General features: G+C 50.3%; 2 protein-coding genes across 3 annotated transcripts in view; both read right to left on the bottom strand.

Annotated features, from left to right (window-relative positions):
• LOC119164508 (glutathione-specific gamma-glutamylcyclotransferase 1) overlaps positions 1-5388 on the bottom strand; it is a 209134-nt gene extending 203746 nt beyond the window's left edge. Inside the window, exons 1-2 of the mRNA XM_075871889.1 lie at positions 5204-5388; positions 1913-2100 (exon numbers count right to left, since the gene is read on the bottom strand). The gene's annotated coding sequence lies outside the window, so the exon portion shown is untranslated. The remainder of the gene's footprint in view (positions 1-1912; positions 2101-5203) is intronic.
• A 2424-nt stretch (positions 5389-7812) lies between these two features.
• LOC119165446 (uncharacterized) overlaps positions 7813-22095 on the bottom strand; it is a 65631-nt gene continuing 51348 nt past the window's right edge. For both annotated transcript variants that reach the window (XM_075871890.1, XM_075871891.1), the window contains exons 6-8: positions 13255-13851; positions 11878-12991; positions 7813-11654 (exon numbers count right to left, since the gene is read on the bottom strand). In XM_075871890.1, the coding sequence (XP_075728005.1) occupies positions 11489-11654; positions 11878-12991; positions 13255-13851 (1877 nt within the window). In that variant the 3' untranslated portion in view covers positions 7813-11488. The remainder of the gene's footprint in view (positions 11655-11877; positions 12992-13254; positions 13852-22095) is intronic.

A 22095-nucleotide genomic window follows, 5' to 3' on the forward strand; every position in this document is an offset into this window, starting at 1 on the left:
AGTCAAGTGGAGTTTCGTTATCACATATTTACGCAGGGAAAGTGTTTTTTTTTTTAATATGCCATAACCCCGAGCTGCGCCATCTTGTTTTCAACCAATGGAGTAAGGTGTAGCTCACATCTGAAATCAGTCAGAACTCAGGAAACGGCGATTGCGAAAGTACATTGCAGTTTTCGACAGTTTTTAGAAAAGTATTAGTAGTTCATTAGTGATTATACTGTGCACAAGAGGGTAGCATACTGAGCAACTTTCTGGCTCAGCTTTATATTGATGATACTGTACGCAACTCCTCAGAAGCACGCACACTTGCCATGTTCTTTACAAAGAAAAAAGGTGAGAACTTCATGACACGTGAGTGGGTTGCCTTCGTAGGAGTTCCTTGGTACGCAAGTAAAACACCTTTCACCGGCGTTCTAGGCCCTCCCTCCTTGGCGTTCATTTGCGCGTCTTAAGTGCGTTTCATTCTTCGCTTTCTGGTTCCTCGGAGCTGGCGCCAAGTGGTCACGCAGCGGAAGCGCGCAAGCGTTACAAGGTCCGATCGCCAGATGGCGGACGCGTCAGTTGGCCCGTGCGAAAAGGTGATCAAAAAACAACCCGCACTGGCCGGAGTGCGCATGCGCGGGCGGCGTCTTGGCCAATCGCGGAGCGGCCTAGCCAAGCGGAGAGCAGACGATCGAGCTGAAAACGTGACAGACGGCGCGTGGCAGCAGACGACGCCTAATTTCGTGTTGCGAGGTTTTGGGTGAGAAAAACAAATGTGATAAAGAAAATTCTCAAGAGCGTTCACGTATAAGCACACCACATATATTAAGCAAAAAAAAAAATCACCGTGGCTTTCCCGGACTATAAAGGAAGTATAAGGGAAAGGGAGAGATGGCCGAAGTAACTAACTGCAGTGCGCGAGCGACGGAACGAAACTTGCTAGCGTGTGGCAACACTTTGTGCAGACTGTGCTGAGATTGCCCCCCTCCCCTCACCCCCTCGCTTATGTTTATGCAAAGCAAGTTTCTTGTCGAAACGGGGGGGGGGGGGGGGGTTCTGGCTTTAATAACCCGTCGTGCAATACCATAGCAGCGGCACGCATGCCCAGTTAATGTAACGGGAAAGAGGTTTCCATAAAGCTCGGCACGCTGGTGAGAGATACTGCTCGAAAGTTTCGTAATTTTGCCAAATATCTGAGGCACATGTTTAAACAGTAAGACAGTACATGTCATCAGTTTAGTAACCAGAAACTGTTGTCGAAGGAGGCGGCAGTGTTTACACACCTTTACGTACGATAACAGTGCGTTTGTACGCGGTCATGTGTGTGTACGTACTTACTTACCTACATGAAAAACTTCAGAAAGTTCAAGGGGCTGACACCTCTTCCTGCATATTATCTCTGTACACTGTACAAAAAAGCGACGCAAGATAAATTGACTCTCCGGTCTAGAGATTGTTTGAAACTGTGATGAAACAAACATGTAGGCAAGTTGGCTTGCGTCTCTACGTAAAGACACGACGCCTTAACCGCCGCACTGCTGTAATGGTCAAGGCACACTTCACTGCTGACCCGAAAGTCGTAGAATCGAATCCCGGCCACGTTTCCGTGTAGCTGTAATGCTAGAGCACGTGTGTTTAGAGTAAGGTGCGCGTTAAAGATCGCCAAATGGTCAAAACTTCCGGAGTCCACCTTTACGGCGTCCCACGTAATCATGTCGCAGTTTTGGGAAGTAAAACTACAACAGCTTGGTACTGTTTTCTTTTCTATTCCGTTTCTGTAAATTCACCTGATCCCCCCGCCCTTCCCTCGCATCAAGTTGATTCACTGTACCCCATTTTCATCAATCATTGACGAAACAGACAGCAAGCTTTGGCTTCAGAATGTTTCAAACAAGGATTTCAAACGATTCCAGTAATGCTGTTCACTTACCTAACGTCGTCGGACAGATGTTTGGGTATCCTGTAAGTCCCCGTTGAAAAGAGCGGGCACTTCGGACAAGGTGACGTTCGACACAAGCTTGATGGCGCTGATGGCACAGAACCGCGAAGGCGGCGAACAGATGGCGGCGGCCATTAAAGTGCGCTTACGGCCTTTCGGAACACACTTGGGGGGAAGACCTGGTGACGTGAAAAGAACAAAAGAACGCCACACGTCAGACCTGGGGTCGAAGTGAACCGTGAACGCCTTCGAAGTAGGGGGAAAGCTTACCCAAAGCGAAAGGCAGTTTCGATTGAGAACTGCCCCGCTTCCAACATTTGTGGAAGCGGGGCAGTTCTCAGCAGTTGCAACTCACGCTGCAAGAAAATGTCTGCACTCAAAGGTGTTGCCTTATAACTGAAGCGTGAAGAACAATCGGTGTTCAATTCTTCCGGAAGCAAAGCAGATCGGCAGATCTCTTTTTCTTTCTTTCTTGTTTTTTGTCGGGTAGACACCGCGTACCAGTAATGGCTACGCGAACAGCGAAAGATAACACAGTGAATAGTTCACGACGCCGCCGTAACTTTTGTGTGTTTGTTTTCGTCTGCTGGACTGCATATGCCATTCATTTGTCTTCGATCACGCTCACGAACTGAAACCGAAGCACGGTTTCTGCGCACGCGCTAAGTCCGGCGAGGGCATAGATATTATGGCATCATGAGCAAACTCCGTGCCAGACGGCAGCAAATAAAAACCGCAGGTGACGCCCATGCGAGCCGTCTGCTTTCGGAAGGTATCGTCTGTTACTTGTCCACACCTTGGACTTGCACATCCGTGAAACGTGAAATTTCCTTTCACGTAAACACACGAAATGAAACCCCCGAACGTTTGTCGTGATCCAATACTTAGTGAAATGCGATTGCTCGCTTTCTTTACACGCAAGACCTTTCTTTTTTTCGTAGTTCGCTCTCCGCTGGGCGCCAAGCTTCTGAGAGGTGGTGGGGTAAACGCCAACCGAAAACAGACGATAGTAGCAGACGACGCGCAAACAGTGGCGCCAACGGGCTATACGTGAAACTGCGCGTGCGCTCAAGGGCGGCCGTATGACGTAATATGTGCGTGAAAAGTTTGCTCCCCGCACTGCTCGACCGAGTGTGCTCTGTTTTAGCCTCCGTTTTTTTTTCTTCATTTCTCTTTAGTCCGGCTCTTTCGCGCTCGACAGAAAGGGCGCAGTTCTTGCACCTAGAACGTGGTATAGCATCGCCGAAGTCTTCCTGCAGCTATCTTTCAAAACGTATTCTCTCACGCGAACATTCGTGAGGCATAGCGAATGAGCACGCACGCGGTGATAACACGAGGAAGCCAAGAAGGAAGTTCAGGAGTTGGAGCGTTTCGAAGTTTGCCACGGTTGGGCATTGTTACGGTTGACAGTGCATTGCGAGGAAAGCGACGGGAGGCAGCGGTGTGTGCGTACGGGAACGCTTTTGCATTTTGATTGGCATTTTTTTTTTTGTCGACGAGAAACCCGAGTGAACGTAGCATGGCCGGGCGTTGCACCGTTAAGTCAGAAGTTAATGAGCCGAGCGTTAAAAACCGTGGAGCGTTAGATGTGCAGGATTGGGATGCCTCTGCAGACCTCCTCGTGGAATCACGATATCTCTTTATGTTAGTACTTGTGACTTGTGGTAGTTGATTTTGTGCGTAAAGTGCTTGTTGTTCTCTACAGCTTGCATAAATAAAATTGATCACTTTCCCTGGAGTCCATACACCTCCTACGCAACGAACTTCGTCAGATTGAGTGTATATAGTTATTTTCTAATGTTGCTTTCCACATTAAAGGTGCCTACATATAGCTGATTACTCGAAGTCCGCGTCTTACTAGAGTCGCGGAATGTCCACTGAGCGTCAAGCCAAGTTGCTTCTATAAATTCAATGGGGAGTTTTCAAATAGCGTACGCAAACGCTATCCTTCGCGGACACAGCCACCACGTCATAACGCCAACCACCGTTAGCGTTTGCGGTCCACCCGCAAAAATCCGAAATAGCGTGCGGCCCGCAAAGCCCCTCTTCGGCGACTCGAGCGTGCATCTACGTTTGCGTGGACAAACGCTATCGGAAAGCTCATATGGGGCCCATACGCAAACGCTACGCACGTAGTGCCAGCTAACTTAGCGTACGCTATTCGAAATGTCCCTATTATAGTACGTTAAGTGCTCGCTTGCTCTAAACTTCGATGCAGTTCTTCAAAGATAAGCAAGTTAGACAGCACAACACAAAACTTCGTCCTCCGTCACAGAATGCGGTAACCCAAACGGAAGATTTGTGTTTAGCTTTGTTTACAGCGGTACAACGCTACCTCATAAGCAGATAACCACATTTAGAACGTTCTGCTGGTTTAACTTATAGCGAAACGCGTTCAGCGTCGCTCGTCTCCGCTGGTTTGTTCAACTATGAAAACCTCTAGCCCACTTGGAAGACAGCTGGCCTTCGCAACGTTCCAGAACCTCCTGCCATGGTATTTTGCCGTGCCTGCAGCAGCTAGAGTGATTTCCAAAAGGACTTACCTTTGCAACGCTGTTTTATTGCTGTAGTTGTTACCTCTCGTTATGGACACCTTGTTATCATGGCAATCAATACACTTCAGTAGTTACGTTGTGTCACTTTGTGAGTGAGCGCTACGACTTGGTGCACCCTGCCGCCGCGATCACAAAGTTTCCCCAATACACACTAGAGGAAACTTTGGCGCTAGTGTCTATGTAAGGTACGATGCATGGCGCTTCAGCCATCGGAGGAATTATGGGTAGTACGCTGCATTGGTTCATGCTTCATTATTTCGGCTCCGTGTGATCTTAATCTGCGATCGCCACAAGGCAGAGTTCAACAATCGTGCAGCGATTACATTTCACCACCTTGACCATTTTAGGCGAATACGAATCTGGTGCGGAGTTCACAGCGATCGATTCGTTCTATTGTCAGGAGCAAACGCCAAATTCCAACCATAAAGCCGCAAATCCGTTGGAATCATCAAGCAAGAAAATTAGGCAGATTGGGTGTACTATACCCATCATTCCTTCCCATGGTGGCTGCACGATCGCAGCGCCAGGGCTTCCTTGTCTAGCCAATATTGCAGGAAAATCTAAGAACCCGATGACTGCATCCAGAGTACGAAGCCGTGTACCACTTGCAACAATGTTTCACTGCTGGCTGCTTCGACTTGTGCGCCTGCGCTGTTACTATGCCGACTAGGTGCGGGATTTCAAGCTGCGCGGCAAGGCAGCTTCAGCGATGCTTCTTTCAACTTACCAACTTGCAACTTAGATTCCACGCGCTGATTAGAAGCCCGGAGGGCCGTTTGGCATTTCGATTACCATTTCTTCCGAGGAGATCGGTCTACGAGTGGTCAGCACAAGTCAGCGCAATCCAGCCAAGGTTGGGGCCAGGATCGTTTAGGCGCGTAGAAACTCCACTGACTAGAGTACGTACAGTCGGCCGCAAAATAACACGGTCTGCAAGAACTCTTGGCCTGGTTCCCGCCTGCGCCCTCTAGTGACAAGCCATCTGATGTCACATGCATGGCTCTGGCCAGCGCCTCCTCTATTTTTTCAGTGCCTGGGCGAAAGAGCGCAATTGAAGGAGAGCTGGCCGTCGGTGTTAGTGCGGCGTTTCGCCGCCAGGCGCCGCAACTGGAGTAGAGATGCTGCCCTCGCGCAAACGAATGCCGCGGCTGGACTCGAAGCTGCTATACAACTCGGTTTTCGGCTGTAATCGCATAGTTTGAGGTGTAATAGAAACTTAGAAACTAGAATCGTGAAGCACTTGTTGTCCTGGGCACTCAGCTCATTTCAAAGGCTTGAGTCGTTCGCGACTACTCGATCGAGGCGCTAGCGCGTCGTCTGTTAGGCCGATACCAGACAGCTCATGCCAGTAACCCGTGGAAGATCGTTTTGTCACCGTGGTGTCCGCTTGACTGACAGTTGCTTTTTTACGGCGAAAGCTGTTACGAGATCACAACTCGGGCCTACATACCGCACTACATACCATGCCTGTGCCTTCGTATTTTGCTCGGTACGTCTTGGTCCGCAATACTCCCGTTCTAGCATCGAAGAGCAGAGAACTACCACGAGAGTTATCGTAGATCGTTTCCCTTGCAACTTCCTGCTTAAAAGTTTGGTAGGTCTCCAGTGATGATTTCGTATGCATTCCCATCTTCCACATGTCCCTCTCTGTTTCCTCCACCTTCTTCTTAACCGATGTTTCCTTTTGGCTTCGTATTCTGCTGTTGTCTAAATACTTGCTGGACAATTTTCGAGTTCGTTTTCTCCATTTAGTATTGACATCCTTCATGTATGAGTAACTGAAAACTTTCCTAACCCAACGCTCCTCTCCCATTTTTCTCAATCACTCCTCAAATTCTATCTTGCTGCTAGCTTCCCTGCACTCAAACGATGTTCATCCCATGTCTCCCTGTACCCCCTGATTTGGGGTATTCCCGTGTGCTCCCAAAGCAAGTTTACCTATGCCACGTTGTTTAATTTCCAATCTTGCTTGAACTTCTGGATTCATGCACGAGACCGCACTGCCGAACGTCATACCCGGGACCATGACACTTTTCCAAATCCCTCTCACAACAAAATACCTATTGTAATTCCACAGTGCCCTGTTTTTGATTACCGCTGCGTTTCTGGTGCCTTTAGTCATTACGTATCTTTCGTGCTCCCTTAGATCTTTCTTATGTGGTTCTTGAAGCGAAAAGAAGAGAAAAGCGAGCCCCGTAACTGTCTGCATCAGAGTGCGACACCTCAACAGTAGCTCACATGGGTAAGGAGGGATTAAAAGGATAGGAATAAAAGGTATATATCGAGAGAGGAAGGAGAGAGCGAGGCGCAGGGACAGCGAGCAACGGTAGTAAAGAGGAGATAGGAAAGATTGACACGGTTGCAGGAGTCTGAAGACGGGCACCACTCGACGAGAGCTCTTGTCGGCGTCAGGAGATGGCGTAGGGCGAGTCCAGTCCGCCAGAGCTGCGCTGTCGTCGTAGATCGGCGGCAGGAGATGGCGTAGGGCGAGCCTAGTCAGCCAGAGCTGCCCTGTCGTCGGAGATCGCGAGTGCACAACCGGTCGGCACGAAATCCAGCGACCGAGTTCCCCCCTTAGATACCCAGCCCCGTTGTTTACCCAAACGACCAAGTATTTGTATTTATCTAATATTTCTAGCGTGACTTCCTGTATCTTACGCTCACTGCCTTTGTTATCATTAAAAATCATGATTGCCGATTTTTCCTTGCTGAACTTCAAATTCAACCTGGCTCCCTCATTACCACAGATGTCTATCAATCTCTGCAGATCTTCTTTGTTGTCGGCTATTAATACTATATCATCTGAATACATCAATGCTGGTAATGACTGTTCAATGTGCTTTCCTTGCTTGGCAAAAGAGAGGCTGAATCCGAGTCGACTCCCCTTTAATTTAGCTTCCATTCCCTGGAGATACAGCATAAACAAAGGGGACAATGGACAGCCCTGTCGAAGCCCGCGTTGTATCTTTATAGGTTCAGACACCTGTACTTCCCATTTGATAACTACCTTGTTATTTTTATGGATACGCATTAGAAGATTAGTTATTCCATCCGTAGTGTACTCGCGCAGCGCCACCGTGCGGAATCGGCGAGCGGAGGCGGAGTGCGCGCTCGACGGCCAAAATAGAGAGCGTCCGCCCGGGCACTGAAAAAAAAAAAAAATCGAGGATGTGCTGCTCTGGCGATTGCTTATGTGGTCCACATTGTATTGTAGCCAACTGCACGTCTCCAGAAACCAGTGTCTTTACGCCATTCTTAATACAAGTCTTGCGTCAACGTGCGACCTCTTAAGGCCAAGCACACTGACCCAACATGATTAAACACACAGAGACAAGGTTTCCAGTGCAAAAATAACGACTCTGCATTTATTGAATGCGTTTTTTTTTTCTTTTCGTCGCTTCGTTCTTTGTCGAAGACATATTTACAGCCAAATAAACAGCAGGCGTTTGAAGAGATGGGGGGGGGGGGGGGGAATTGGGTATTTTCATTTGCATCTTGTAACTCCTAAGGTACTTCATAAATATACATATTTACAGGACTCTTTCTTCACTGCATACTATATTTTAAAAAATGAAATATTACAGATATTCATCATAAATTATGTTGTTGGGCACGCTGTACAGACACAATCGTGTTTGCAAGAGCACGAGAGGGGTTGCAATAAACAGGAAATGACGTCACGTCGTGTGCAACGCACGAACGAGAACACAGGGAACTATAATATCAGAGCATGAATGCGATTTCACAGACACATCATGCATATCTCGAGAACAATCACTCTCACACCCGTGCAAGAGACAATCGTCCGTGAAAAGATAGATATGCACACAAATGACAAGGTAGAATAACGGCCTGCAGATAATTACGTAACGGCAATTTCATGTTTGTTTCCCTAAAAAAAGGTCAGGACTTGACTTGTCGCACACCAGGTTCCGTTTCGTCCGCGCAAAGAGTACTCTCGTGCAGCGCCTCAAGGGAGTCAAAATGTAGTCTGCCAAAATTGGGATTGAGCTCAATACACCACTAAATCGATCAATCATGAATTCTCAGAAGTTCGAAGAAGCCAGCTAGCGTGCTAATCAGGCATGTTGAAGAAAGGGAGCCGTGAGAGATAGTCAACGCCGCCAAAGCAGCAGCAAGGCAGAAGGGCATAAAAAATACACCAAGAATGGAGGTGTAAACGAACAATTTACACCATTATAATACTAGCAGCCGGAATACGGGCCTATAGAACACCGTGAAAGGAGTAACCGCGAAGATAACACCCTCCTCCCGCCGTGCGTTATACATCGCTTGGTTTTTTGTTTTTGTATCGTCGGCACATCGTGCATTGCTGGACCGCAATACACCGAAGCCATCGTGAACACTCGGAGCTGAAACACACGCAACAGTCGGCGCAAGATGTCTCGGGGCCAACTAGGGTCCCCGGCGATAGGGCTCGAACAGGGGAAATGCGTCACTCGCGGCGTGCGGTAAGCACACCTTGCGCGGCGAAACGGTTGCGAAAAACTGAACAGTAATAATTAATAATACTATCTGCGGTACAAGGTCGGCCGGCCTTGGCTGTGCGAAACCCCCACCACTTGTGGGGTTCCACGAGCGGCACTTAAACAACGTGTCGTCTTAAAATAAATTAAAAGAGGAAGACAAGTAGCAGAAGGAAACGGAACATGTATACATCCAAGCCACGGCCTGAATTCACTTGGAAAGCAGGAGGAAGCAAGTTTATTGGCTGCAATTTTTCTATGCTTCACAGCGATGTGGTACGTCGTGGCAGTACGTTTCTCGATGATTAAATGATCCTAAGCTATGCCTAGATATGCGACTGAATACATGCATATGCAGGGAAGCTTCTACTCCGCAAGATGTTCCGAGGAGCAATGAGATTTAAAATCCCTATGAGGTCATATGAAGGCGACGACCGAGAAGTCTAGGGGGGCATGACTGCATGTCTGTATTTATGTTCACGCACAATTTCTGCTATTTCTGCTTTATGCTGAGAGTTAACCCCAATGCTGATCAAGCAAGTGACGATGAAGAGCTCAACAAGGACGGCATGGGATAGATGAGACTTGGGGAGTGAAGAAACAAGCAAGGATTGTTGGGACGGACGCGGCTTCAAAAGAATGACAGGTTCAAACAGTCGCACCGTCGCTGAGCATGCATGATAAACTGCAGGAACACAAAAACAGTACGACAGAAACAACAGCCTGAGACAAGCAGTGATGAGGTAGAGGGAAACTGAGGTTACAACACCAAAAAAGAAAAATATGAAACTGCTTTGACGATGCACGAAGCACACACACAGCAATACTAATTAATAATGATGTGTTTATTTCGCTAGTCATGGTGCCGAACGGTCACGCAGACTACATCAACTGAGACGATTCTCTCAAGGTGACTACATCAACTGAAACGATTCTGTCAAGGTGATGTAATAATTTTGATAGGAGCTGGTGAGACTTTTGCAAGTGCCGCAAAAGACTGCAGCAATAAGTTTCGTAATGTCACATTCAATTTAGCTATTTGGTGGCTGCAAGAGTTGGCTGTAGGCGCTGTGCCTTCGACACCACTGAAAGCCACTGGTTTAGCGTGAAATAACCAATTTGAAAAACACATTCTTGCTAGAAATTGAAGCATCACCTGCAAAACCCGATGTGCAGATGGTGCAGGTGATTGCAACAAAAAATATAAAATATGAAAGATGTGGGCAGAAGTAAAATGACCAGACGACTGAGACCACAGGCAATAGACAACAAGAGGCATACGCTTGGGACAGGCTGGGAGGTACACTGAAGAATGCACTCAAAGGTACTTGAGTCAGCCGTATTTTGAGCAGAGAACCCAAGACTGGCCTCAAATGCAAATATCTGCAGCCGAGAATTTAGTGTCCTCCAAATTTAGAGACAATGGCTGCTCAAAGCTGGGTGGTCACAGATGAGGATGAGATGCCTACTTCTAATCACTGCAGAGACAAGCTGCGCAACTAACAGCGTGAGAAATTAAAACCAAAAGAAACACTTCTCCTGGCAGGTGGCTAAAAAGCTCTAAGGACTTGCCTGAGTCACAGAGATGCGGAAAAAAAAACGTATAATAAAATTAATCAACAAGGCGTAAACATGACAAAAAAAGAAAAAAAAATGCATGAAACAAAGAAAATGGTGGAAATACCCAGATGGTTTCTTAGGACTCTATCAGGGAACACGCAAAATGCAGATAGCAGACACAAGCGCAGACCTGCTGACTGCTCACACATCCCGATAGACTATTTTTTGCGAAATAAGCCTCTGGCTTTGCAATGCGTGTACGTGACGTGCACACACGCAAAAGGGAATATAAGATAGAACAAGCTCTTTGGATCCATGAGTGGTGACGATGCTGGGAAGGCCCTTTCTGCAACTGACGATGAGGTGGTGAGCTCCGGCGAACCACAACAGTCACGTGTGGCTAGGCACGTGATCGCAATGTGTCTTCTGCACACTTGTCTCTGAAGTTCTCTCTCACTCAGTCCACATACGGCACCTCTCTACACTAGGGAAGCATTATATTAATGTTGGAAGAAAAAAAAAAGGCTCTGGATGACTATTTTGGTTGTGAGGTGGTGGCCTAGACCGTCACATGTCTGTCCTGCAGCTCTGCACGTGACCACCTTTTCCTCTGGCGCTGCCCTTCTTTTTCCTAGCTGCTCAGAAAAGGGGATGTGCACACACACTGGTGTCGTAGAACGTCACAGGCAGTGTTGACGATGGCACCTGGGCGGCACTTTCGAATAGACGCAGCTGCACTTTGACGACCGGTGACGGCACGTGACGGTGGCGGCGCGCAGTGTCAGTCACGTGGAGACGACGGCTCGTGACGTCATGGTCACGTGGTGACTGCGGGCACGGCAACATCACGTCCCGTGCCCAGCCAGGCCTTCATCGAGGTCGGCGGTGGCCACAGAAGGGCAGCGAATCACAACGTACGATGGCAGTAAGGGGGGGTACCACCCACGTTGGCACCAGGAGACGCGTCACACTTCTGTCGCGAGCAGGTTTTCGTCCCGGTAGTGGTCCTCTATCACGTACACTGCGCTATTGCCACCCGTGACTGGTTGGGGCTGTTGCTGCAGCTGCTGTTTGATTGACACGATGTCATCCTCTTCGACTACGGTGCTATCCACCACCCTTGAATCACAACTGTGGGAGATAAAGAAGACGCAACTATGAGACACAGGCCCAGCGATCATGCTTCTCATTTGTCTAGGGATAATACGTGCTGAATAGGTTAGTGCAAGCAGGATGATTGTGCAGCTTTGCACACAAGATTTAGAAGGTAGAAGTTACTGTGCTACATTTGAAGCTGTGTACAGTTTAACTACACGTACCACCAAAGTGATTCCCAATAAAAGTGAGCACTGACCTTTTGCGGGAGGATCCACGCAACGAAGCGCGGTCCAGGACGTGCTGTGCTGCCATTGTCGCGTCACCCTCAATGCCACCACCACCACTTGGCTCCTGGTAGAGCCTGTTCAGAGTCCTCGTACTTGCGTGCACTCCTTCCAGGGTAGTGTCCACATCGAGCGAGAGCTTGCTCTGCGCCCTCGCGTCCACGTTCAACACTTTGGCCGTTCCTGTCATGGTCGCAGTAGACGTCGACGACGAAGACGCATTGTTTTCCCCATTGGCCTTCTTCTGGAGAGGTTTGTCAACCAGCGTGTTGACCACCACGGTGTGCGGCGGGGCCTTGCTACCGGCACTCTTGTTGTTCATACCATGGTGCTGGACCGCATTGCGTTCATTCTGGCGCATTGCGGCCTCGGCATCACGCCGCTCCTTCCATCGCCGCCGCTGGCACAGGATCACGAGCGCCGCGACAAGGGCGATCAGTGGGACGGTCACTGACGCCGTCACGATGAGGGCCAGCTGGACGCCCGAAAGCGCATCCTCGTCACTGCGGCCCCGGCTATCGTCTTCCCTTGTGAGCAGGTCATGGCGGCCCATGTCTTCGCCGCCGCGCCTTGCCGACGACCTGCCGGGTGACGGAGGCACCACGGCGACACGGGGCGCGAGCGCGGGCGGCCGGTGCTCGCAGCGGTCGCCGCCGAAGTCTTCGGGGCATCGGCACTCGAAACGGCCGGCCAGGTCAACGCACACGCCGCCATTGAGGCACGGTGACGAGGCGCAATCGTCCAGGTTCACCGAGCAGTCCTTGCCCGAGAAGCCCACGGGGCACTGGCAGGAGAAGTCGTTCACCAGGTCCTCGCAGCGACCCCCGTTGGCGCACGGGTACGTGAGGCAGTCGTCGACATCGTGGTCGCACAGCAGACCCACGAATCCTGGCCGGCAGAGGCAGCGGAATGTGTCCGCGCCGTCCAGGCAAGTGGCGCCGTTGAGGCACGGGTCGGAGGCGCAGTCGTCGATGTTGGTCCGGCAGTGGGGTCCCTCGAAGCCCAGCCGGCACTCGCAGCGGTACCGCTGCTCGCTGCCGCCGTCGCCGCGAGAGTTGCCGTCCGAGAGAGTTACGCATGTACCACCTGGTTGATGGAGGACAAATAGAAAGAACATATCCGTAAACGCTAAGCCTTCGAATGAGACATCAACAAAGGCAACACCCACAACAGCAGTGACATAGCAATTCGACGAAGCCCGCTACCAAGACGCAACCGGGACATAACTTGCGCCAAATTGTGAAGAGCCCCAAAGTTTTATAGAGCAATTAAAGAGTCCTTAATCTACGCACCGATTATTCTAGCCATGCCCGCCGGCTGCTAACAGCATCGCCAACCACAACACTCACCGTTAGCGCAGGGCGACGGCTCGCACGGGTCCCGCTGCACTTCGCAGCGGTCTCCCGCGTAGGCGTCCGGGCACAGGCACCGGTAACCTTCCGACGTGTCCGGCGCCTCGCGACAGCTTCCCCCGTTCAGGCACGGGCGGGAGTCGCACGCATTGTGGGGGACCTCGCAGTGGCGGCCCGCGAGTCCCGGAGGACAGCTGCACGTGTAGCCTTGGCTTGGGGACGAGTCCGTGGCGCGGCAGATGCCCCCGTTCTGGCAGGGCGACGCCAGGCACGGGTCCTGGACGATCTCGCAGTCGGTGCCGGCGTAGCCGGGCAGGCAGGAGCAGGTGTAGGAGCCCTGGCCCGTGTTGGTGCAGGTGCCGCCGTGCCGGCAGGGCCGGTTGTTGGTGCAGTAGTTGAGGTCCTGGTTGCAGAACAGGCCGCCCCAGCCTTCGTCGCAGTTGCACTGCCAGGGTTGGGAGCAGGTGCCGTGCAGGCAGCCCGGATAGCGGACACAGCGGTCGCACAGCGGGCCCTCCCAGCCGATGCGGCACTTGCACTCGTTGGGCCGGTCGCAGTCGCCCTGAGGCTCCTTGCAGCCCTTCAGGCAGATAGCTGCGCAGAAGCGAGACGTCGTCGAGGTCAGTAAAGCACTGCTTTGGGCTAGCTATACTCGAACAATGGATGGGTGACGCTAAGAAAAGAGAAAAGTTACGCGAGGCACAGAAAATGTAAAAAGAAAAAAAAAACGGGTGAGCGCCAATTAGCTGCGTACTATTTCGTGCTAGATTATAACGCTTCTGCGACGCCTTGCGTGTTTCAATCGTATGGTCAATTGTACGCGCCTTTTCGGCAACTCGGCTACCCAAATTGCTGGAACACCCGCAAAATGCGAAGCAGCTACGAAACGAAGAAACACCGGCGCCCAATCGGCACGGAGCTAACAGGCGAAACGGTCAGAGGGGACAAACGGCTGAGGACTGACTTCACAGAGTGTAAAAGCACCAGACCCCGAGATATGACAGGCGCCGTACGTGTACAGCGCGTTCAATGCGTACAGTTGGAGAAGACAAACGTAGATTCGGCGTAGTTTGGCAGCTCGTGCATGTTGTATATCCATATCCTGCGTAGCGTGTATACGGTAGTCGCTTGAACGAGACGAACCAAAGAAAAAAAAACACACACACACACGCACTTAAGTAAGATGATGCTTTGGGGGCCCAAGCACAGGCACACTCCATTTCGCCGTGACAGGCATTTCACTCCAAAAGCAGGAGACACTCGCTCAGTGAAAAGCCGGCCTCTCCAAGCCGCGCGCGCGACAAGTCAACAACCGAACGTTCTTTCCTTCACATCCGAAATCACGAGAACTAAAAAAAAGGGGGACACTGGACGAGTTTTGCACGGCTCACCCGTGCACAAGGAAGGAAACCAGTGCGTCGCACAAACACGCGCGACAGTTCGCTACCTGTGTGCGCGCGCCAAGGTCCCGAAGCTAACCGAGCGGGGGGGGAAAGCCGACCCGTCGGCAGACGGGCAAAGAAGGTGGCTACAGCCTCGGAAACACAGTCGAGACGAAGAAGCGATACTCGCGGACGAAACGGCAGCAGCAGCCGATGAAAAAAAAAAAAAAAAGGTAAAGTCAGAAATGCGCGTACAGCACCCAGGGGAACCAATAGGTACACCAAAGTCACTGCACGTGAGGCCGCTGCTACAGCAAACGACCAAACAGCCTAATGATGCGCGCCAACAAAAGACGACCAGAGGGAAGAGCGAGGGAGGACGGTAATTTTGTGTTTCCTCTATACACTGATGTACTTTTTCTTTCTTTTTTCTCGATACATTTTACCGCTTCAAGTGGGATGGGAGGGTTCGATCCCCCGTGCTCCCGTGGCTGCACCTTCTCCGCAACCACGTAATCGTGCGCGCGCGCAAAGTGTTCTGGGGAGGAGATACCTGGGACCATATATGAGGCAATCTACTGGCAACGCTGCGCGCGCGATCGTGAACGCGTTATTTGCGAGTATACGACCGGAAGGATGCTCCCGAAAAGACCGATTATAGTGAGACCACGGATACTTGTTCTTCAGGGAACGATGCATGTGCGCGTGATACGTGAGCTGTGAACACTGTACGGAACGCACTTTTGAAACCGCGCTTTGCTGCGTCTCTCACGTGACCGACGATCCCGCACACAACTTCAGCCGTGACACATCACCGCCGCGGAGGATGGGACTTGCAGCCGTACGAACGCTCCGCTCTGGACAGCGCCTGCTGACTGTGCGCGATAAAACACGGCACCGCCACGCGACAACAACGACTATAAGAGCGATGAGCGGTGTCGTTTGCTGCGCTGCCATGGATGGAGGGATTCGCCTTTCACTGATGTAATTCCGTTCGGCACCCCTCCTCGCTGTACTGTATACGGTCTCACCTAGTGACCCCCCGAGAGAAAGAAGACCGCTGCTTCCGAATTTCCTCTTTTTTCCACTCCGAATAGCGCGCCGGGAAAGGAGCTTAAGTGCATCGAACAACGGCAACAACAGGAGGCTCGTCAGCGCGGAGTGTACAAATATGTACGCGCATATAACTACACACAACGGCAGCAAGGTGTGCGCCCCGCGAGCACAAGGCCGAAAGGTTAAGCGAAATGAGCGAGCGGCTCGCTTTTTTTTTTTCTTCCGAAAGACGGGCAGGCGAGAGCCCAGGCTCGACCACTCCTAGCCATAAAGCGCGTAACTGGGCAAAAATGAGAGAGAAAAAAAAAAACATGTACACATAGGGTAAACTACGATGCAAGAAGAGGAAAATCAACGCCCCAGAAGCCAAGCGGGAGGCACGACGCGCTGCGGCGGTGCACACGATTGTAGAGAGAGGTGGGACAGTACGCAGCTAACGAAAGGAGAGGCATCTCTCTTTCTTTCGGTGGTGTGCGCGGGCGGCATTTAGGAAGCTAAAAGGACGAGCCCGCGGAGATATACCCCCCCTCAGACGAACGGTGATTACAGCGCGCTGCGAGGGATCCCCCCCTACTCTGCCCCCTTCTTTTCATCCATCTAAGTACACCTCCCCTCGGGGTACCGCTGCCGCTACCTGGTGTGCTACTGAACCGCCCGCAAACAACAGCGTTCCCAGCCCGTACAAGACCGTGTTTTTGGACGAGGTTGCCGCGCTGGTAGGGCCGAGGAATGCGCCGGGGCGAGCGGCCGTGCAAGCAAGCATCGGAGGCCAGTCAGTGTAAATCGAGGCTGTTTAACGCGGTTAAGTAAGCCGGCCCGAGTCGAGCTCGCTCCGGGCATTGTCTTTTAACAGAGAAGCAAGCACACGAAGGCGAACGCTTTCTTTGTCTGCGTAAGAAGGCGAAATTTCGGATATTGAGCGGTGTTTTGCTGGGCGGGCCTGAACTAAACGGCTTTGCTAAAGTTGCGCATTTAGCGCTGTTGGACAGAGCCGGTAACACTCTACCGTTGAAGTCAGCTTCCGTTTGGTAAAATAGCAGTGTTAAGAACTGGCGTCCAAAAAAAAAAAAAGGGGGGGGGGGGAGTGAAACCCCGTAAACTTTTTCCAAGTTAGCTTGAGTATTACACGCACACATGCAAAGCACAAACATACGCATAGTGCACTCATGATCGAAACATTACACCTAAGCCCGAAAAACATTTCTGGCAAAGCTGTTGCAACTAAACACATTGATCGCTTTTTTTTTTTTTATCGCAGCCCCAGCTTTTCCAATCTGAGTCTTACTGAAAGCCGGGTCCCGTTCCGAGAGCGAGGCGCTGATTGATTGATTTGTGGGGTTTAACTTCCCAAAACCACCATATGATTATGAGAGACGCCGTAGTGGAGGGCTCCGGAAATTTAGACCACCTGGGGTTCTTTAACGTGCACCCAAATCTGAGTACACGGGCCTACAACATTTCCGCCTCCATCGGAAATGCAGCCGCCGCAGCCGGGATTCGAACCCGCGCCCTGCGGGTCAGCAGCCGAGTACCTTAGCCACTAGACCACCGCGGCGGGGCCCGAGAGCAAGGCGCAGACGTTCAGCAAAAACACCGATACACGAGAGCCAGAGAAACAGTGTCACGCCGATTCGATAAAACTAGCTCGGAGGAGAAAACGGAAAAAAAGCGCTGCCCAACTCGGCTGGATTGCTTGGCTCGTCGTGCAACTCCGGTACTGTACGCGTGGATTCCATCTTGCGAACGCATTGGAGGAAAAGCGCGTCCAACGTATACCCTTTCCGTGATCTCGCCGAAGCGGGCAGGCAGGCAGGCGCACGGGATATGAGTAACACAATGGGAGAAGAAGATGAACATTGAGCGTGTTATTCCCCCAGTGTGGCGCGCTTCGTCGCCGTCGTCGGGCGCTTGAGCTTCGAGGCGGAGAGAGAGGACCGTGTGAACGGAAACGCTTAAATACCTCGAGAGAGTCAGCGCGGCACGACTCCAGCACGAGAGAAGATGACGAAACGGGTGGGAACGCGCCAAAAAACTGTGCGTATACATGCTTGAGAAGCTCGAGAATGAGACGCCCGCATTTTCATCTCTTTATTATTACTGATTTTTTTTTTGTCTAGTCTGTAGTCCCTTCCTGCCTCGACTTAGCTGCCTGAAACAAAGCATGCGTGGTAGTTGTGGTGGTGGTGGTAGTAGTAGTAGTAGTAGTATGAAAAATGTCACTTGGAAGGCTAAGCAGATCCACAAAAGCGTGATAATGCTTCCTAACAAAAAGCGTGTTAAAACAATACCGAACAGAAAATGTCAGACGGGTCCCTTCAGTTTTCACCTCAGACTAGTAGAGCGAAAGCAATTTTCTTGTTCTTTTGATCCTCAGTATACTGCATCGAGTTCGTATTCCCTAGTCCTTATATTAATTCAGTTGGCCATCTTTCGTGATCGCGAGCACCAGCCCCGGCAGGACGTTATGTGATCGACTGAACGCATACGCATACAAGCATGAACGTGCACAAGCATGGATTTCGTGACGCCACCTGAGAAGAAGGCGAGCGATTACCTCCGCAAATGTTGAAGCTTTCGATTCGCAGAAGCGAAAGAAACGACAAAACTTGGAACTAAAGCGAGGACTTTTCACTAAATTAGCGCAAAAACAAGCAAAACAAAAACGAGACAGAAAAATACAACGATAGCATAGGTAGAGACAATCGCCGAACACGACAACGACTCGTCCTTTCGAAAAAAAAAAATGAGCAGAAATAACCGGCGGACTGCACCGAAAAAATTTCGCACGGGAATTTCCCTCACAGCTTACACTGACGAAGAAAAAAACAAAAAAACAAAAAAACACGACCTGTTCATTCGCTACCTGTCCGGTCACACCTTTCTCGACTACGCCACCGAGTAAGTAAGTGGGTACAGAAAAAGACAAAAACTGTATAACGAAGAATCACCGACACAAAAAATGTTGCGAAACGGGAAGAGAAACGGGTAAAACAGACAAAAAAGAGAGAGAGAACGCGCTATAAGTATATATATGCCGGCTTCGCCGGCCCGTCAGCGTAGGGGACCGCCTGCTGGCCGGCCCAGCGAGAAAGAAAAAAACGCTCTGGTCATCATCACGGCACGGTCGTATAACGCGGCCCAGCAACTACCCTACACGCGTCGACACACTGGGAAAAGCATGGGAACGCACCTATACTCACGCCGCAGTTACGCACGCTGCCATCACCCCCCCCCCCCCCCACCTACACGCAGGCGCGACCCCCCATCGCTTTCGGAGGGGGGGGGGAGTAAAAGAGGTAGAGAAGAAATGAGACAGGCATTTTCCTCTTTTCTCGAAGAAAAAGGCGAGATGTTGCGAAAGAAATAAAGGATAACGTAGAAAGATAGGAAAAGTAGGAAGAGGAAAAAGTATAGAAATAGTGGGGGGGGGGGGGGGGGGGGTTCCAAAGCAAAACGGACGCAGTAGCTCTGGCTTCCAGTGTGCACGGGAAAAGAACATACGGTGGCGCCGAGAACATTACGGGGGAAAAAGGTACAATAAAAAATATAGGACTAGAAAAAGAGAGAGAAACGAAGAACGGAATCGGAAAGTCACGCCGCCACTGCTGGTTCAACAACGTGTCGAGACGCATAGAAGTACATAAAATCGAAGAAAAAAGGCAAAATCAAAGAAATAACAGGGTCATAGAGACATGCCATTGCCGCAGTACAAGTCGACACATCAGAATATAATAGAACAGATCGACAACAAACAAAAAAAAAAGAAGAGAGAAAGAAAGGTGCGGACGTTAACGCCTTCTTTTTCGCCACCTCCACTGGAAGGCGGCCTCTCCAACATCCCTACAACGCGTGTCTCTCTGAAGGTGCTGCGAGCAAGCGCGGACAATGGAAGCGTGTTGCCCACATTTATCTTTTTTTTTTTCTTTCCTTCTCCGGCATTTTTTTTTTACCTCATCTTTGTGGGCTGCTTTGTTTTCATCTTTTTCGTCCACTTCACCGCAGCGACCGGGTTATCGTTGATATCGAAAAAAAAAAGCGGGCAACATCGGCTCGAATAAATTTTAAGAAATAAAAATGCCTCACGTCTTACTTGTCCTTTCTTTTTGCGTGTTTCCTCGGATTCTGAACATCATTCGCTTATATATGTGTCTTTTTTTTTCACGCTCTGCCTTTCCATCGGCTATGTCGTTAAGATCGCAAAGGGAAAACGAAACTACAGAAACGTAGCTCCAGTTACACGACTGCTACTGGTCATTGACCAAGCAGACCAACGAACAACCCTCCCCGGCCACCTCTCTCCCTCTCTATTTCTCTCACACGCACCCCCCCCCCCACACACACACACAAACACCATACGTAGTAAACAGGCACCACAAATATTATAAATAAAACAAAAGAATGGCCGTTCAAGAGTAGGACGGTGTCGAAGTGGACCTGCTTGAGGCACGGTGTGAACGCATGCGCGGAAACAATGGGATTGGGTGTAACCTACTGTAGAGAGATGTAAGAACACCGAGAGGCGGTAAGAAGGAAGAGGGTGGTTAGCAACACTGAATAACTGCGAACAGTGAGCAACAGTGAATAACAGTGAAGAAAAGGCGATGCAGCCTTTTCTTTCCCCTTTTGGTTTTCTTTTTTTCGAGCACAAAAGAACAACCACTGTGTAAGACAGAAGAGCGCCGCCTGAATGGACTCGAAATCCCATTGTTTCGCGACGATCGAGCGGTTTTTTGAATGATGCGAACTCCGAAGAAGGTATACTATGTAGTCGGCATTTTACGCTCGCAGATGTAAGAACACCGTTCCGCCAATGGAGAAAGGCCGGCTATCTCCGCGGCGTTGAATGATCAACGAATAAAGCGCGTCTATAAACAGCGGCTATCTTTGACAACTATAAAGATTAGGGCAACAATGATGCGTGGACAAATTCGAAATCATTTCAGCACTTCGTTTCATAAAGTTTGCATCACTTTATCCGATGCTATCCGAGAAAGATTATTTGGTATTCTTTTTGCACGATTGCCCGCCATTCCCGTTGCTTTGCCGACTTGTGAACGTGGTCGGGACCTCCTCAAGCTTTTGAGCTTTTAGTCCTGTACTCCTCCTAATAAAATGAAGTGATTGATTAATTGATCCTGGTCTTTCTTTCTTTGTTTCTCGCCCCCCACCTTCCTCTTTTTTTATAGAGCAAGTTTGTGATAGTTTGAGGGTGCCTTAAAATACGTTAGCGATGAACTTGGGCAACCACAGGCGCGCCATCATATAGTTCTTATATGTATTTTTAAATGCCTCACGAAGTACAGGGAACAAACCGACGTACAATCGAGGGCGGATATGAGAAACGGCCGCGGCTGAACATTTTTTTACTTTCTCTCTCTCCCTATCTCCGTCCCCTCCCCCTCGGGAGTACCGCGGTTCAGACGACTAGTTCGAAGAGCGTTCAATCAGCTTAATTTAAGTCACCGCTGCCGAGCGCGTCCTGGTATTCACGTGCGCACGAATTTATCAAAGAGCCCGACAGCTGGATGTTCCAGATAGCGTAGCATGGTTTTACGGTTTCTACGTAACGAAACAAAAATTAAAACGCAAAATAAACCGTCACGCGGTTATAGTTCGGTGCCAGGCAGGGGATGGGTGGCGGCGCTTCGCTATAAAGGCGGACGGTCTTTGAAGTACGCGAGCCCGGGTCTCTGCTCGAAGCGTGACACGCGAGAAATAGATACACGCTCGCCACAAGACCTCGCCCGTAAAAAGAGACGACTATAATAATTGCGAATATATGCGCGTGTTCCTCCTAGAAAAAAAATAGTAATAATGTATGCTCGCGAGAAAAAACGTCATTCGAGCGGCGCGAGCGGACCCACACGTACATATACGGTGACGGATTCGATCAGTGTCACCCACACCTTCGTCTTTCCAAGACGGGGGGGGGGGGGGGGGGGTAGGGGCAAGACTGTACCCCAACCCTTACCCCCCCTTACCCCCCCCTCCCCTACGAAGACACAGACCTGATCATGTGGTTGCAGAGCGAGCAGTTGCTGGGAAAACAACGTCTCTCACACCCCTCCCTAAAGCCGCCGTCCGAGGAAGACAGAAACAAACAACGTGGAAGTAATAAATGCGGCGTCACTCAAGAAGCGAATGAAAGTACAGAGAAAAACAAATAAAGAAGACACAAATGAAAATGTAGACAAAACAAGAGTTCAGAGTGAGATAGGAAGAGACGAGTTTCTATCTAAGCTTTCGCTTTCCAAGCAACGGCGGCTCTTACGTACCACTACGCCCCCTCCTTCGCGCGAGCTTAGCAGACCTCCCCCCCTCTTCCTTCCATATTTACGAGAACCGTAGCGAGCTTCGTTGTTATTTACGTATTTTTCGTTGTTGTTGTTTACCGTTTCGG

This window comes from Rhipicephalus microplus, chromosome 8, assembly GCF_043290135.1.
Source record: "Rhipicephalus microplus isolate Deutch F79 chromosome 8, USDA_Rmic, whole genome shotgun sequence".
Lineage (NCBI taxonomy): Eukaryota > Metazoa > Arthropoda > Arachnida > Ixodida > Ixodidae > Rhipicephalus > Rhipicephalus microplus.